Source organism: Coloeus monedula, assembly GCF_965178545.1.
Source record: "Coloeus monedula genome assembly, chromosome: 1".
Taxonomy (NCBI): domain Eukaryota; kingdom Metazoa; phylum Chordata; class Aves; order Passeriformes; family Corvidae; genus Coloeus; species Coloeus monedula.
In genome coordinates this window covers 119,240,082-119,252,588 of record NC_138781.1, presented here as the reverse complement: position 1 = coordinate 119,252,588, position 12,507 = coordinate 119,240,082, and the positions used below count along the sequence as shown (strand labels likewise).

The window sequence follows — 12,507 nt, the reverse complement described above, 5'->3', positions numbered from 1 at the left end:
GCAGGTATGGGATCAGGAAAGAATAACTCAGAGCAGGATGTTAAGGCAGGTGTGCAGAGAGGTGGTGGGTTTCTCTGTCTCCTTCCCCTTTATAGCAGAGCTTAGGCAACGAGGAGCCTCTGTTAGGATACAGTTTGACTTAAAATACGAAAGATGGGAAAGACAGGGTTAAAGTGTGGGGGTGGATCTGAGCTGTTCCCATCTGGCTTGCTTCACTATGCAACCTTTGAAAGTGGAGGAAAACTTCCCTTGTGCACTTGGAGAAGCAGCATTATATAGCAAGATGTAAAACTTGCAAGAATTTAGTATGAATGTGATTTGCTTAAATCTCTGCTTGGCAAATTACAGTTCCCATCACAGCAGAGCTCCCCTTAACACCTACAAGTTTTAGAGGTCTTAATGTTCTGTGGCTGTGAAAATACTTCTTTCTCTCTCTTCCCTCTTTCCAGCATACTTGCCTCCTGCTGTGTGCACTCTTCTCCTGGTCTCCCCCCTGCCTGTGGGGACTGTACCCCTATGGATGCCCCCATACAGATTTTCCGTGAGGAACCAGACTCCACCTGCTCCCCAGGGCCCTGCCGACCCCCCAGCACCAGCAGCAGCTGGCTCCCGGGCTGGGCAGACTATGACAGCAATGCCACTGGGGCCTTTGGGGATGGCCAGCACAACCACACCAGCATCTCCCCCGCCATTCCCATCATCATCACTGCTGTCTACTCTGTAGTCTTCGTTGTCGGCTTGGTGGGAAACTCCCTGGTCATGTTTGTCATCATAAGGTAAGAGGTTTTGGGTGCTGGTTGGAAGAGGTGCAAAAGACTGTCTCTAAGTTTGGCAGGGCAGGGGAGTGGGTGGTTTTTGGAAGCTCTGCTGTGAGGAACTGGAAAAAATCACCTGAAATGACCCAAATTCCTGTCTTGTTTGTCACAGTGGTTTGCCTGGACTTGTGTTAGAGACAGAAGGGACAAGCTGGTTAAATGTGATAAATCCTGCAGCTTGAGGGAAAGCGCTTTGTGCCTGCAGCTGCGTTCACTGGCTGCCCTCTAGGGATGAGATGCTGCTGGCGTCCGAGGGAAAAAGGCTTGCGTGAAAGAAGCAAACTTCTACAAGGCAGCTTTTATTTCCACTGAGGAGACCCCGAGGGACAGCTTATGTATCCAGTCATGTGGACACTGATACATTGCTGTCTTGGCACCTAATGTTTTGTTTAACAAGGAGAGAAGGCCAGGAGATTATAAAGATAGGAGGAATGGCTTAATGTAAAGCAAGGGATGTTTTTCTCTGTTTAGCAGTTTTCAACTCCAGTTGTTGGTGTTGGATTGAAGAAAGCGGAGAAGGTGCTGAAATACCTTCTAAATTGTTTTTCAAGAAAGAGGAGAAAGCTCTGTGTCTGTGTTAGTGAATGTTTTAACTAAGCCACTTAGTGAAATGCACTGATACTTATGCTTGCACTTACACTTTTGCATTGGTGTATATTTTAGCTTGCACTGTGCTTCCTCTGTCTTTTTGTCTTTTTCATTTGCAATCTATAGGCTTGCTTGGACAGTGCAGTTCAGCAGGGTGATAATGAGCAGTCCAGGGCACTGAAATCATGCAACTCCAATTTGGACTCTTTCTCCACAGCCCGTTTGAATTCTGATAATATTTCTGGAAAAAAAATTCCAGGACTGTGGATTATTCATTATTCCAATGAAATCAGCTTGTACATGGCAAAAATGGAGGTATTGGAAGGGATTCTCTTTAGTAAAGCATGCATGATAAGGGTCAAGCAATTGCAGGATGCTGAAGTAACTGTCAGCCCTGATGTAAGGGGAAGTTACGAGAACTGAAGTTGTTGATGAGGTACTTCAAAAAGATGAGTTATAATCAGGTGAATACTCTTGAATAATGAAAATAAAATTCCATTTAATAGTCAGTGCAATAAAGAAAGGTGCCTCTGGTCAGTTTAGAACAAGTGGTTGGCTCCAGTTTTGTGATGGTGTGATTTTTATACCCTTGCCTGCCCTTTTGACCTTCATTCAGGGTAGAGATTTAATTTCTTTTTGTATTTCTCCTTCAAGAAAAGAGACTCCATACTTGACAGTCACACAGCTGCAAAGGCAGAGATTTTCTAAGCCATTAGTCAGTAACAAAGTCAGCTGATAAACTGGCCTGGGCAGTGGAAATAAATCCAAACTTAACCCTAAAAGTTAGCATGTATGGATTACACTGGTGCATATGTATTTGCTTTTTTTTCTCCTTCTGCTACCTGCCTAAGACTATTTTTGTGAGGCTCTAGATAGTTATGGCTCACTTTCCTACTAGTTCCTACAGGTTCCTACTAGTTCCTTTTTTGAGGAAAGCCAAGGGAAGTTTGTGGGAAAAGATGGTAAGGGAGAGGCAGATCCTGTCCCCTTGCCATCCCACAATACCTCTCCTCCAGCTGCCACAACTCTAAAAGGGGATGGGAACATACTGTGGCTCTTCTTTACCTTCCAGCTGAGTACAGGCTTTGTCTGAGGCCCTTTGCTGCCATTTCTCAGGTCTGAATTCCAGATCTGCCCTCCTCCTCCTAACCCCCTCTGGACAGGCAGGCAAGGCAGGCACGACTCCTTCTCCCTTTGATCATTTAAACGTTGTCTAATAATGTTAGAAGAGTTCAGTTGGAATTATTACAATAATCATCCACCCCAACTGCCTGACACTCCAGGCCTGACATGGGCTTACCTTTTGGGTGACAAAAAAGAAGACCCCCTGTGTTCTGAGACTTTCAGTCAAAATGTTGAAGTGTCAATGCTGTGGTAGGTTTAGGAGACTCCAGAGTCTTGCGATGTCTCAGAAACAGGTTCAAATTCAGCCTTAGCCTGTGGTATAGGCAGACCTTGTCCAATTCCTTGCTTTGATACCACTGCAGGACTGGTTTTGCTACTTCTGCTCTGAGGGCTGCTAAAGAAGCTCATGGAGACCAGTGAGTCAGCACCTCAGTAGCTTATGTGTAGAGTTCTGGGTGAATGAAATCTCTTACAGGTTTTCTGCTGAGAGGGAAAACTCAGAGTTTCCTCAGAGGGAAAAATAACAGGAGAATGTCACTTCAACCACATGTACAAACTCCTGACAGAAAAGTAGCAGAGTTTGGTACAGCTCCTGTGAGGAGAGATTTGTGTTGAAATCTGACTGGGAATGGTCCTTTAGTGCAATGTTGACAGCATGGCCTCTTAAACCATTTATAAGACCTGGATTCTTCTCTTGGTTTTACTATCAGGCTTCAACGCTGTCTTGGGGTGACTTTGTGATGTGTAACCCCTCTTTCTGCCCCATGCCCAGAAATTAACTTTGTGCCTTTCTGTGCCTTTAAACTGAGCCTGAGAGCGGGGAGGAAAACCTGAGTAAAACTTCTTCCAAGCAGTTTGCAGCTTGTTCAAGGTCACACAGAGATAGAGATTTTTTTTCAGCTGTGGCAGCAGAGTGAGAGTGGGGAAGGCACCCGGCTTGCTTTTGGCCAGTTTTTTCAGCTCCTTTTTCTTTCTCTGGAGAGAGAGATGGAGAGTTGAACTTCTGTTTTTCCCAGGACTTTGTTTTTTCTTTTTTTTCCTCTGCTGGATGGTTTCAACATCAGAATACATCAGGAGGAATTTCCACCACCCTGGAGATGGGCCCATCACCCCATCCCAGCTCCAAGGAGGGCGAGAGAGATCTATGTAAGGAGTCTGAAATTTTCCCAGGTTTCTCTCAGCAGAGCAAGAGGTTTTATTATTTAGCATTATTATCCCTTTCCTGTGTGTTTGTTAGATAAATAGTTTTTATCTCTTTCACTTTCCTTTGAGGAAAATTTATTTTTCCCCGAACCTGGCGGGGGAGGGATGGTTGTAACCTGCCTTCTCTCAGAGGATGTATTTCTAAATTTGGCCAAACTGGAACAAATTTTAGTGGCGCCCAATGTGTGGCTCGAAGGAAAGTGAAAAGCCTGTGCTAATTACATTTTGGTTTGAATTTACTTATTCTGTGTTGGGATAAAATAGTCACCATGTTGGTTGAATTCATAACATTTCTCTGGCTTGAGAACAAACACTTTTTCCTGTCCTGACAAGGTCGGTTCATGGTTTCCTCATATGTAAAATGGAGATGCTTGCATTCACTGTCTTCAAACACACAGCAACAATTAGATTTAAAAGCCAAAGTTTAATCACTAAAACTTGTAACAGAGCAAGACCAGGTCTACTGTAAGCACCCATGGCTCCTCAGACACACACAGAGTGCTCATTTTTAATGTGCAGAAAAAGCTGTGTTAAATGTACAGTGGATTGGCACTCTGTTCCTGCCCATGGTGGTTGGCTCTCCCAGTGTGGGTGGTTTGCAGGAACCGTCCCTGTGTTTGGATCAGCTGTGCAGCACATGCACCATCCCAAGGGGCTCTGCTGTCAGCCAGCAGACAGCTGAGTGGATGGACAGTCCATGCTGAGCCATGGCACATGGGATGTAATGCTCTCCTGTGGCTGCTGCTTTTTCCTAATGAGAGAGTAAGAGAGAAAGAGGGCATCACATTGCCTCTTGCACTGCTGGGAAATACAAGCACTGTGTGGGAAGCACAGTCCTCCCCTATGGAGGAGGAGGAGGAGGGGAGCCATGAAATGGGTTTGCAGATACCAGGTAAAGTTATCTGACCTCACCTGAGGAAAGTCCTAGAGCTGTGTGGTGCTTTGCTTGACCAGAATTTACCTCAACCCCAAACCTTTTCTTTTGAGATTAGCTTTTCCTCTGAGGTCTTAGAAGATATTCCTGGAGGTAAAATAGTTGGCTGAAGGGGATAAAAAAACCTATTTGTCCTTGGAAGCAAGAAGGCTTTTTTCTCCATTCCCCTTCCCTCGTGACGTTTTTCTTTAAAATTTAGTGCTGGCGTTAAACAAAATGGTAGTTTCTTATGACAGCTGCAGGGAAGAAAAATCTCCTGACTAAACTTACAGCTTTAACTATAGATTTGCACTTAGCAAAACCAGAAACATGCTCTGGTAAAACTCTGGGAGATGCTCTCTCTTACCCTCTCCAGAAGCACTTTTGCTAAGTATTTATCTTACCCTCATTGTTCCTGAAGTAACTTCCTGAGACCAGCTCATATCAACAGGATCCTGAAGAGCCAATCTTGTATTTTTTAAAAATTGTCTTTCAAGCTTCCAGTGAACTGAATAATTTTCTACATTCAAGAATTTTAAAGAAGAGGTTGTGTCACAGATATGTAAATTGATTCCTAAGGGAAAAGAGAAACCTTATAATCCTCTGCTTAGTCTAATGTCGAAGAAAAAGTTTAATCAGGAATACATTTTTTGTTCTTATATTCATTGAGCTGAACAGTGTCTCACATAACAGGAAGAGTGTATTAAGAAATGTAATATAAAATTGACTCCTTTCCAGATTGTTTTTAATATTTCTTCATCATTCATTCCAAACAAGAATGAAAATGCATTTTTTAAGAAGTACAACAATGAAATAATTCAATACATAGGTTTAAATTAATAATAGATTTTGATACCATCAAAAGATTACTTGTTAAATTGCTTTAAATTATTGTTCTAATTTTATTAAATTATATTTGGAAAGAATATTGTTCTGAAATGAAAATTTAAGCTTCAGAAGAGTCGACCTAACTGGATTACCTGTTCCCTATTGCTGGCAGTTTGTATGATTTCATTCTTTTATAAAATGAAGTGTTTGGCTGCTAAAGGCAAAGGCTGAACTGTACTATACTTTGTGAAGTTTATGACTTTTAACCTTGTGCTAATCAAAAATCTGACACCTTACTACTACCAGTAGAGAGGCATCAAATGGATTGATAGCAATTCATCACAGATTTCAAACACCATTTAGCCTTACCTCACTGAATGGAGATAATTTTGATAAGTTCTGCAGCGTTAGTTCAAACGTGACATAATTTCCATCCCAACTTTGAAGACTGATCATTACGAAAAGCTTTTACAGATGGCACAAAGAGGAAGGCAACAGGAAACATGAAAGAGGAGAGGCTTTTAAAAGAGTATTGATAGTTTGACAAGCACAGACCATTTAAACAAAATGTTACTATTTCCAATCTTTTAAAACCCAGCTAGACAGTGACTAAGTGAGGCCTGGGATTTATAAGCTGACAAGAAACCTGACTTATGGTCATGCTGTGATAAGAAGAGATGATACTGAAAGGCAGGGAGAGCAGAGGAAAGGCTTGAAAGGAATATTTACTACAAACAGTATTAAAGAGAGGCTTATAGTGAGTAATGTGTTTGGCTTCTGGAAAGTAATTTGGTATCTGTCCAGACATTTCCGCTGGGCTAACAGCCAGGTAATCATTTAGTTCAGAGAAAGGCATAACTGGAATCAGTGTCTGGAAGCAAGATGAATTACAGAGAATCTTTTTGAACTGGAACAAAGTGAAAACTTAGAAGAACTTTCCAGTTTGGCTGCTGGCAGAAAGATTCAGATAATTCGCCTGTTGTCAGACGGGAGAGTGGTGGGTAGCTCATGATCCTGGATGAAGCATAGGGAGGGTGCACAGTGGTGCTGGGGAAGGCAGACTGGCTAAGCCCTTCTGGTGAAGATGGTGAAATGAGAGAAGAGTGGTAACACTTCATTTAGTTTTTTTCTGAGAGAGGATTTTTGATTTGCTGAAAGGGTGTTGTGAAAGGAAATCCTTAACCGGGCAATTTGGATTGCCTGGGACACATTAAGGACAAGGCAAGATAATCTTCCTCTCTTGCCCACTCTCACTGTCTGTTCAAACTGTAATTAATTGGTCCCTTTCAGTTAAATTCTCTGAAACAGATGGGTTCCCAAGAAGAGTTTTGATTCCATTTACATATTTCTTTCTGAAGAAAAAGCATCCAGCTACACTTTACTTCCAGGAACTATACTTCAGGTCTCCATTTTGGTCCTCCCATCTCTAAATATGAGATAATTCTTGCAAAGTGTGGAATCTGTGCTCTTCTCCTCAAGGAAGACTTTGTTCTTTGCTTATTGTTATTTTCTTTTGTGAATTTAGAGAGATATGAGGAAAAGGCAGTAGGAATATAATTTTGTCTACAGACAGGCATAAGTGCACAAACTGAATTAGCTGGGGGGAGAGGGTGTGCACAGATGCAACGAGGATATTGGAAGAGGGATGTCTGACCATGCTGGCATTCCACAAAATGTAAAAAATATATAAATCAAGAATACGTAAAGGTGCACAGCACTTTTTTTAAAAAGTGCACAAAAATGAAAATTATTTAAGATATTGGTTGAAATTAATACTAGATTTTGATAACATTAAAAGATTACTTGTTAATTTGCTTTAAATTGATGTTATTCTATTGGGAAGTTGACATGCCAGGCTGTGAATTATCTTTGAAATATTTATTTCACCCAAAGCTAGAGGGTTCAACTCTCATTAGATTCACCTTCTAATCCCCATGGAAGTGAAAATTAATTTTAGGCAGTTTTCTGTTTTCAGTTTTGAGGCATCATTTTCAATGAAATCTCTGTGTTCCCTGCAAGAGTATAAGAAGACAATTCTATTCAGTGTACAAATGTCTGCAAATACGTGGTCAGAAAGTGAGTAGAACCTTCCTGTTTTCTCCACTTGTATCAATCCCCCTTTGTAACATGCTGCTGCTCATCTCTGCTCCAAAAGTCATCAATGCATTAAGAGTGAATGTCTAGAGCTCCCAAACTTAGCTGTGCTGCACATGGAACACAGAGGATTTTATACTCGCTAAATGCACTTCCCACTGCATTGCTGGTAGTCCAGCCACTGTGGCTACTTTTGGGCAACTGGCAAAAGCCTCCTTGAGTAGTGACAGATGGAAAGCTGTATGGTAGGATCAGTTCAGACAATCTATTCAATGTTCATTTAGTGTCCCCACTCAGAAAAGTTTTTTTACCATGCTGCTGGATGATGGACTGCATCAGGACTCACTGTTAGACACACCTTTTAGAATGACTGGTTTGCTAAAGTGCAGAGGAGAAGAATATTTTCACTTATGGAAGCTACAAGATGTGCTCTTCTGTTGACTGTGACTTAAAGTTTTCTGCATTTCACTTGAATCATCTGCTATGGGAATGTGTGTGTTCAGGAGGTCTGTGCTCTGGGCTTCCCTGAAGCAGGTGAGGAAAACAGATAAATGGATGGAGTCCAGAGAAAGCCTGCCAGCTGCATCATAAGAAGGACTGATGACTTTTCCTGAGCTGGCTCACTACTGATATGTGCGTTTGTTGTCTTACCACATAATCCTATACCTGCTATAGAGCCAAGTCCCTTGTCTCCCATTCAACTTTATTACAGGAGTGTTGACCAGAGATTTGGGTCTCCACACATCTGAGTGTGTAGTTGTCCTATTAAACACTCTCAGCTGTGTCAGTTATTCATCCCTGTGGCAAAAATGGAGACCAGGTGCCTTGTTTTAGGAACAAGAGTGATACCCATACCCCAAGACCCCTGAGTGAGTGGTTTCTGAGTTCTTTCCTTGTTTCTGTCCTGCAGAAACGTCTAGAGGAAGCAAACATTCAATAACAGTTGTCTGCTTCCAACAAGGAAAGTAGGACCCTGAGAAATCTTTTCCTGGAGGAGCTACTATCTCTGTTTCCTTGAGCAATGAGTTTTTTTCTCTTTGCCAGGCAGTGTGTGTCCTACTCAATTCCCTCTCCCATAAACCCATGGGAAGAACTTTGCCAAGGGAGCCCACATCCTTTATTAAAAAAACCCCCAACATTTCCAAGAGAAAAGAACAACAGGAAAGGTGGATGTTACCAGAGACAGAGATTCAATACTCACTAGAGCAATGTCCTTGTGGCAAGTAAGAAGGATTAGGATAGTCTAACACCCTGGGAACTCCCCACAGAATGACTCGTCACTGGAAAACATCTGAAGCAGCATGAAATTTATCAAGGGATAGAATAAGTTGCTTGACAGTTCAGTATTTATTTCTACTTACCAGCAGTGAGCAAAAAAAAATCAGGTACGTAGTCTGAGCTAATTGTCCAGGCTCTTTAATAATATTATTAGACATAATGGTTTTAGATAAAGTACCAATTTAGTGAAATTCCGCATTCTCACTGATTCATTTTAAGCCACAGTGGATCACAGCACCTTGACCTCTGAGCTCTGCTGCTAAAGTCACAGAAGCAAAAATTTCACAGAATTTTTTTAAACATTTTATAGTTTCTTCAAAGAGAGGCTCTTGAGTTCACATAAAAATATTAAAAACCTTTATCATAGAAGGAGAAAAATTAGTTCATTTTCATTAAGTAGTGTGAATTTTTCTTTCACTTTGACCAGGATATATGTAGACTTGAACTAATTCAGAGCCTGATTCTTTAGGTCAGGAAAAATTGCTTCCACATCCAATCTAAACCTGCAAGATCTTGTTCAGGCTCAGTTTATGGCTAGTGCAGAGAAGTAATGGTGGTGGAAAATTGTAAGGATTTTAATTATACCTTTTGACATTCACATAGATCATGCTCCCTGATGGGAGAATAAAAGACAAAATCATGCTTTTCTTTTTTGAGCTGCTTTAAAATAGGTATCTTTGGATGCTTATAAGTAAAGAGATTCCACTTTAGGATATAATTTTGTAGACAACAATTTTTTGTCGGGTCCAAAAGGGTTTGGTGTTTAAGACAGGCAACCTTTAAATATGTGCAGTAGCTGTTTTCCTGTATTTAAAGCAATAGAGAGGTCCTCTCTATTGCTAAAATGTGGCAGTTCAAAACGTGATAACATCATATAACCCAATACAAAAATGAAAATTGCAGCATATTAATTTTTGTATTCTTTAAATGACCTTAGATTTCATTTCATATTGGCATAAGACTTTTGTATTGGATTATGAATATCCAAGAGAGAGCTGAGCCATCCCTTTGACACGGTATGGGCTTGCAATAGGTCCTCCTGGACCGTTTTTTGGTTTTTTCTTCCTGTTCTGATGCAGTATTATACTCAGTGTACTCGAAATATAGCCTTGAGATTTACAGCTTTCCTGACTAAGCTTTTCAGCTGCTTGATCTCCATATACTTCATTCAGAGGAACCTAGTGGAACAGAGCCTGTGTCCTGCTGATAGGTGTTTTTGTAATTTGCTTTAGATGTGCTTTAGCTTTCATTTTCATTCACTTACCCAGGTATCTGTGAAAAATCTGTGTTTGCTATTCCTCATTGCGTTTTATGCTTTTGTACTTTCCCTCTGCAACTGGAGGTTGGTGTAGTATATTTGTTAGTTTTGCTCCCTTCCCCATCCCTCATTTCACACTGCGGGGAACATTTCATCACTTCATCCTACTACAGCTACATGAAAAACTTTGACCAGAGCCTCTTTCTCATCTTTTATCAGCTTTTCTAATGTTAGAGTGTACTTTAGTATCACACTCCTTTCCTCAGCTTGAGATAATAACTTTAAGGGGCTCAACTAGCAGATTTTTTCCTGAAAGCACACCAGATCCTTAGTAGCACGCTTCCCTCATCTGTTCCCACAATTTCATTGGTAACGTAGGCTGGAGGTGTGATTTCTTCTTATTTACTGTCTTAAAAGCTTGTGCAAATTATTTTCTACTCCAGAGGGAAAAGAACAGTAATGATGAGTTGACTGAGAAACAGGGGAAAATTTCTAGGGGTCAGTCTAAAGTCAGTCTCAAAGAACTTTCAATTTTTGGAAGGTGAATGATGCCTAATAGTTTTGAGAATTTTACTTTTGACACATAAGTAGACATAATTTAAAACTTGCTCCTTGCAAACTTTCATCATATACCCATCCAAAAAAAAAAACCCCACCCCATCCAAATGAAAGAGTTATGTTTCATCTTGACCATTTTTCTGCAGCTTTGATATATCTTCCAGTTTTTAGTCTACAGAGGCTTGAGGCCTGCTTATAGCTTTACAAGCAGTCTTGAGATCCATCAGCTTAAGGGATCAGAGGTTTTTCTGCCACTTGAAATTAGATTCTAGCACCTGGTTTAAAAGAGGGACTTTCTATTCCTATGTAGTATTAGAAAAGTTGCCATTCTCTTAAGAAGTCCCAGTATTTAACAAATTATTTTCTAGACATGGGATTTCCCATGAGCAGTTTATACAGCCATGGTTTATAAATATTATAATAGTCTTTGAAACTTGTACCTCAGACACTGTTTGTCATTAATTACCACTGTGCCATCTATGCTGTAAGGATGGTCAGGTTTACCCTATCTGTCCTGCTAAAGTACTTAAAGCAGATATAAATATTTTAACTTAAATGAATTCAGATATTTGATCAAGAATTTTAATTTTGCAAAGGAGGACAAGATTCCCTTACACAATCACTGTTTTGATTGTTTGTTCAAGTGAATGGAGAGTACAGTGGGAAAAAACCAGACCACAAAAAAATATTTCCTTCTATGCGGTGGTGCAATAGAATGAGTTGTAGGAAAGCAGGCAAATCCCTCATCTTGTGGACTTTATCAGGGTCTGCTTGAAAGCGTCTGACAGCAACAGCAGTCACTCCATTCCTTTATCTGGACTTTTAATTAAACCTGCAAGCACATGTCTTCAGAGGCATGAAGGCATTTAATAATTTTTAGGTGTTTAATTAAAAACATTCAAAGGAGTTTGGATGATTGAGCCCAGATTCTCAAAGGCATTTCTCAATTTTATAAACTTTATAAACTTCTAAATGACTTAATCTATACTGCCTAATAACTTCAAGGGCCAATACCTCATTTATACAGAAGCCAATGTTTCCAGGCAAAAGTAATCAAACTCCTTATGTTACCAGAGTGAGATCAATGAGTTTTAAGGTTGCATCAGTCAAATGTGCTTGGATTTAGCATTGCTCAGGTTGCCAGTGCACCCTTCATCCCTGAGTCAGGTATGCATGATCCCTCTGCAGTGCCTGGGAGAATTGATTGCTAAATGAGGTATTTGTTGGAGCTGTATTTATTTGTCTTCCACCTTCTTGTTCAAAGCCTGTCAGAAGGGGTCAGGTGCCTATCCTGGTGCATAATAAATGGTGCAGGGAGGCATGTGGGGTCTGTGAACCGTGGTGGATTTGGGCAAGGCCAGCTAGTCATGGGACTGCCACGCTGGTGAGCTGTGGGATGGACTAGATGCACACCAGGTAAGGTTATCAAAGCAAGGATTGCTATGTGCAAATCTATCCCTGAAATGAGGCAAATCTTTCACAAAGGGGACAAAATGGCATGCTGTGGGTTTTTCTTTTCCCTATTAAACTTTCATTCCCATATACAGCTTTGACTTGGTTACATTGGAAGTTGTCTAAATGCTGATGCTGGAATGACTATATTTCTTTTGACCTGTGAATGCTAAGACACCCTTCCTGTTGGATCAGTAGTCATGGTAAAACTAGTTTTCTATTATGTGCATGTGTTGCATAGTCCAAAAAATTGCTCAATTTACATACAGAACATAAACCGTGCATACACAGAGAACATGCTTTATATTGCAGCTTCAAAAATCTGGGTTTTGAAGATGCCTAAAAAGCTAGCTCTATTTTACAGCACTTCTTTCCTGTTCTTCCACTGGAAGGCT

At 40.7% G+C, this 12,507-nt stretch overlaps 1 protein-coding gene across 1 annotated transcript in view; it reads left to right on the top strand.

The window, feature by feature from the left end:
• Positions 1-516: 516 nt before the first annotated feature.
• Positions 517-12,507, top strand: part of OPRK1 (opioid receptor kappa 1) — a gene marked incomplete at its 5' end in the record, with an annotated part of 20,216 nt that continues 8,225 nt past the window's right edge. The window contains one exon of the mRNA XM_082290059.1: positions 517-776. Coding sequence (XP_082146185.1) covers positions 517-776 — 260 coding nt within the window. The remainder of the gene's footprint in view (positions 777-12,507) is intronic.